This window comes from Mus pahari, chromosome 22 (genome assembly GCF_900095145.1).
Source record: "Mus pahari chromosome 22, PAHARI_EIJ_v1.1, whole genome shotgun sequence".
Classification (NCBI taxonomy): domain Eukaryota; kingdom Metazoa; phylum Chordata; class Mammalia; order Rodentia; family Muridae; genus Mus; species Mus pahari.
In genome coordinates this window covers 48154121-48159337 of record NC_034611.1, presented here as the reverse complement: position 1 = coordinate 48159337, position 5217 = coordinate 48154121, and the positions used below count along the sequence as shown (strand labels likewise).

The 5217-nt window shown below is 42.7% G+C and overlaps 1 protein-coding gene across 1 annotated transcript in view; it reads right to left on the bottom strand.

The window, feature by feature from the left end:
* Positions 1-5217, bottom strand: part of LOC110338882 (phospholipid-transporting ATPase FetA) — a 112502-nt gene that overhangs the window by 31358 nt on the left and 75927 nt on the right. Inside the window, exons 14-15 of the mRNA XM_021222348.1 lie at positions 2611-2819; positions 899-942 (exon numbers count right to left, since the gene is read on the bottom strand). Coding sequence (XP_021078007.1) covers positions 899-942; positions 2611-2819 — 253 coding nt within the window. The remainder of the gene's footprint in view (positions 1-898; positions 943-2610; positions 2820-5217) is intronic.

Here is a 5217-nt window from a genome sequence, read left to right as displayed (position 1 = left end):
CACACCTGGGTCCAGATGTGGTCAAGCTGACAAGTGATTACAGCCACCACACCTGGGTCCAGTATGTCCTCACTATGCTTCCTTTCCTCACCTTTGGGATGGTGATGTATATTCTGGGCCAGTGTATGTTGGAAGCATGTGGTCTTTTTGCTTTTACAGGGAGTTACAGTTAAGAGTCTGCCTTGCGTCTCAGAAGAGACTTTGAAAGTGTTGTGAGACTGAAAGACTATGGGGGCCTTTGAAACTAGACCAAATGCATTTTGCATTATCATATGGCTACAATTCTGGGAGCCAGGGAGTGAAATACAGGGGTTTGAATGAGAATGCCCGCACAGGCTCATTTACTTGCATGGTTGGTCCCCAGCCGATCAACTGTTTGGAAGGATTAGAAGGTGTGGTGTGCCCTACTGGAGTAGGTGCGTTGCTGGAGTGGGCTCAGAGGCGTCAAAGCCCATGCCTATCCCGGTGTTTTTCCTTCTGCCCGCTGCTTGCGGGTCAGGAAGTAAAGCTCTCAGCTGCTGTTCCTGTGCCACGCCTATCTGCTGCTTACCTTAATGACAGACAGACTAACCCTTGGAAACTAAGCCAGCCCCTAGTCAAACGCTTTCTTTATGAGTGCCACCTTGGACATGGTGTCTTCCCAGCAATAGAAAGTGACTAAGACTGATGATGAATTGCTTTGAGAGAGATTGAGGGAGAGAGGAAAGGAGGGTAGACACAGACCACACTGACAAGACTACGTTCATAAAAATTTCTCAAATAAAGACAGGCTATGTATATAATTAAAAAAATTATGCCACTAAAATCTTATTATTTCAGGAGTACAGACTGAATTGTGTAAAAGATACTTCTGACCTGACTTCCCACATGTAAATCACAAGAAGCTGTAATTACTCACTGGAGAGTTTGGCACACAGTGTCCATGGTCGTCGTAGGAATAACCTATTGGCAAGTAAATGGAGCAGAGGCTTAGTAAAGGGTTAAGGGAAGTTTTTATCTTATTGTGTGCAGTTATCAGTGCCATATACTTGCAGTGCATCCACAGTGCTGTGCAGTTATCAGTACCATATACTTGCAGTGCATCCACAGTGCTGTGCAGTTATCAGTACCATATGTTTGCAGTGTATCCACAGTGCTGTGCAGTTATCAGTACCATATGTTTGCAGTGTATCCACAGTGCTGTGCAGTTATCAGTACCATATACTTGCAGTGCATTGCCTTGGCAGTGCTGGGCTCACACCTTAGCCTCCTGCAAGCTAAGGAACCACTGACCACCACATTCTCAGCACTCAATGCTCTGTAAGCACTTCAAAGAGAAACTCCCTACTTTCCTCATTTCTAGCCCCTCGCCCGCCACCCCTTTCTGCTTTTATTTCTGTGGATTGTTCCTATTCTAGATTCTTCACTCAAGGAGAACCATGTAAGATTTGTCCTTTTGTGTCAGGCCATTTACTAAGGACACTGTGCTTAAGACTTATCCATGTTGGCCCAGGTACCAAATTTCATGACTATTGTTGAGCAAATCATATTCCATATACTTATGGCCTACTTTAAAATGTCTTTTGATGAACATATGGGATATTTCTACTTTTGAGCAATAATGCTGCAGCGAGTATTTGCAAACACCTGTTTTACTTTCTTTTTCCGCTGTAGGAGGCTATCCAGGAAGGGGATTTCTGGGTAATTTATAAGAAGGCTTTCTTTTATTATTTTTTTATATATGAATGCAAATGTACACGTGTGTGTGTGGAGGCCAGGGGCCTGCCTTAATGTCATTTCTTAGAACACACCATTCACAATTTCCTTTTCTTTCCTTCCTTTCTTCCTTAGTGTGTGTGTGTTTGTTTTTCTAAACAAGGCCTCTTATCAGCTTGGAGCTGGAAGCATACAAGACAGTGAACTTCGGTCAGCTGCTATACTCTATATGGACTCAAAAACTAACTCTCAATGAAAAATTTCTACCCCTTTATCAATATCCATTTGACTTTATTTTATAAATAATTGAACATATTATTTTTCTCCAAGATACTGGGAATCCCTTGAGACTAATGACTAAATCTTGGAAATATTGGTCTTCTTAAAATACAAAACATCTACTAAGTGCTAAATAAATGTGTTTCTGGTTAGAACTGTTTTTTGAGATTTTTATACAATGACATCATTTCTCCCTTCTCTTTCTTCCCTCCAGACATTTCCCTATAACCTCCCAATTTCTCTCAAATTTATGGCCCCCTTTTTTCACTAATTGCTATTTCATGCATATGTATTTTGATATATACACATAAATATATGTAGGTATACTTTGTATATATATATATGAACATATGAGTATTTATGTCTAAACACACACACACACACACACACACACAGCCTACTGAGCTCATGTAATATTATATGTAAGTATGTATATTTTCAGGCCTAATTGACACTGGACAAGCAGTTGGTGTGCCCTTCCCTGGAGAGGGCTGTCTCTCCCATTCCCAGCTTAGTTCATAAAAGGCTGTGGGAAGAGAAGGTGAATAGCATTTCAGAGGCTCTGTAGACTGCATACTTGAAAGCAGCCCGCCAAGCAGACTCTCCCAGACTCGGCGGGCGGGGATGTGCACGTACCATAGGTCTTCCCATTGATAGAACATTTGTTGAAGATCATCACATTCTCAGTCAGGGTTCCTGTTTTGTCAGAAAACACGTATTGGACTTGGCCCAGCTCCTCATTAAGAGTAGTGGTCCGAGCCTGCGCTGGCATGTTCTTTGGGGGGTAAAACATCTTTCGATCCCAGTTGATGTAGTAACTGTTGCCCAGTCTTATTATTTCCACACTAAGGAGAAAGCAAGAAAAGAGGATGCTGATTAGAGCAGGACAAGCAAATATATTATTTTGGTTTGGGTCTTCTAAGTCCATGGTAGATGTGAATCTACCTTCTACGGGGCTTTCCCACGCCAGCCAGTGCATCTGACCCTGGCTACTATTATGCAAGGTGTCCCCACCCGGACCACAATAGAACGGATTAATTTGTCTGGGATAGACTGCTTCCACTCGTCTTCTGCAATGTGTCCAGAAAGAGTCAATTAAAAAAGTACCTTTGGAGGAACAGTTAACTTATAAAAAGTAAGGTTGTTGGTGTATCTAAAAAGACTATTGCTATGGCCATGTTGGAAAAAGAGACACTTGCAACACTAAGATATTCTTTGCTTCAGGAAAAAGGAAAAAGCTGTGAAGACCAGAGGCTGTTTTAGGGGTTCATCCTGGGTCAATCCCAGCCAGTGCTGGCCTGGCGCACTCTGACCTCTCTACAGCAGCGAGTCTCACAGGTATCATCAGGTCAATTTTCAGTGAGCATGCATCCAGGTGTGGTGGCATGATCTTTTAATCCCAGCACTCAGGAGGCAGAGGCAGGTGGATCTCTGTGAGTCTGAGGTCAGCCTGGTCTACAGAGTGAGTTCCAGGCCAGCCAGGGCTACACAGTGAGAGCCCGAGTCAAAACTTTTGAGTAAGCACACAAATGATGGCACCCACATGGCGTTTTCATGAGGTTTTGTTCTTGTGCACCTGCCCCACAAGCCTCCCTCTCACCCTTCTGTCTTGATAGCCTCCATGCTTCCCCTACATGTCCATTTGCATTCACATCAAATGTATTTCATTACCCTCTTTGTTGCCTCCTCCCTTAAAATCTCTTTCCCCCAGTGACCACTAGATGCCTCTTAACCATCTATAATGAGATCTGGTTCCCTCTCCTGTAGGCATACATGCAGGCAGGATGCTATATATATAAAATAAATAAATCTTTAAAAAAGTAAAAGGTTATTAGTACTACTTTTAAAAAAGGGGGCGGGGTTTGGAGATATGGCTCAGCAGTTAAGAGCACTGACTGCTCTTCCAGAGGTCCTGAGTTCTTTCTAAGCAACCACATGGTGACTCACGACCATCTGTAATGGGATCTGATGCCCTCTTCTGGTGTGTCTGAAGACAGCTACAGTGTACAGCCCATATATATAAAATAAATAAATAAATAAAATCTTTAAAAAAATGTGGAAAGCTTTAAAAAAAACTCTTTACACACACACACACACACACACACACACACACACACACACACACAAACACTTCAATCTAGGTTCCACACAGGAGAGAAAACACGCAGTTAATTGTTTTTGTTTACCTCAGTGGCTTCCCTAATTTTGAAGAGGCTGTCATTTCTCCAGTGTATGTTTTTGACATGTTTATTAAAGACTAGTTGGCTGTAGTTGAGTGAATAGGTATTCTGCCTTATTGCATAGTCACCATATCTATCTTTGTGCCAGTGCCAAGACATTTTTGTTACTGCAGCTCTCTAGTGTGGGATCTGATACCGGGGTATCTCTGGCATTTTTTTCTCCTAGTGTCATAAAGATTGTCATTGGGATTTTGATGGAGATTGTGTTGAATCTGTAAAACTGTGTTTGGTGTCATCGGCAATTTCATATTAATTCTGCTGACCCAGGGACGTGGGAGAACTTTCCCTCTTCTGTGCCCTTCCCCCAGTCTTGAGCAGGCTAAACAGACCTTGAGTGTTTGCCACAATTGTTTTATGACCTAGGTGGAGTGGCCTCTCTGCGTTTGCAATTTCCTATAGGAGCATTGAGCTTTGCAACATAATCCAGTTGAAACAAAGGATGGGTCTGTGGGATCTCCCTATATAAACACAGTGCTGAATATTAAACTTTGAGCCTTGATCAGAACCTTTGTCTTAGCTTCATGCTTCTCTACATCCGTCCCTTCTCTTTTCCAGACCCCCTTTCAAGTAACCCAGTTCATCCATGACCACTGAACTGCTATAGGTGGTGCTGAACAAGGGGACTGAAAACAGGGGAGGGGTGGGGACCCACTGAGAAATGCTGTCTTGGGTGGAGCTCCACAGAAAACAGAAGAAAAGTAACAATATCCTGCAGCGTAAGCAACAAACAGCATTAATGCCAGTGCTAGTTATAAAGTCTATTTTTTGGAGGTTGTTGCAGGAGGCACATTAAGGGGATACAGCTAGGCTGAAGCGGTGTTGACCGGATGCCAAATTCACCTAGGGGTGACAGCGCAATTCGGACAGGGGACTTTTTTTTTTTTTTAACAAGCTCTCATTTAATAAGCCTGAAACCATTCTCAGCACATGGCATTGTACACGGGCATCTGTGCAAACAGATTCATTTTAACAGGTTGTAGTTTAAAAAAGTCATAGATACTGT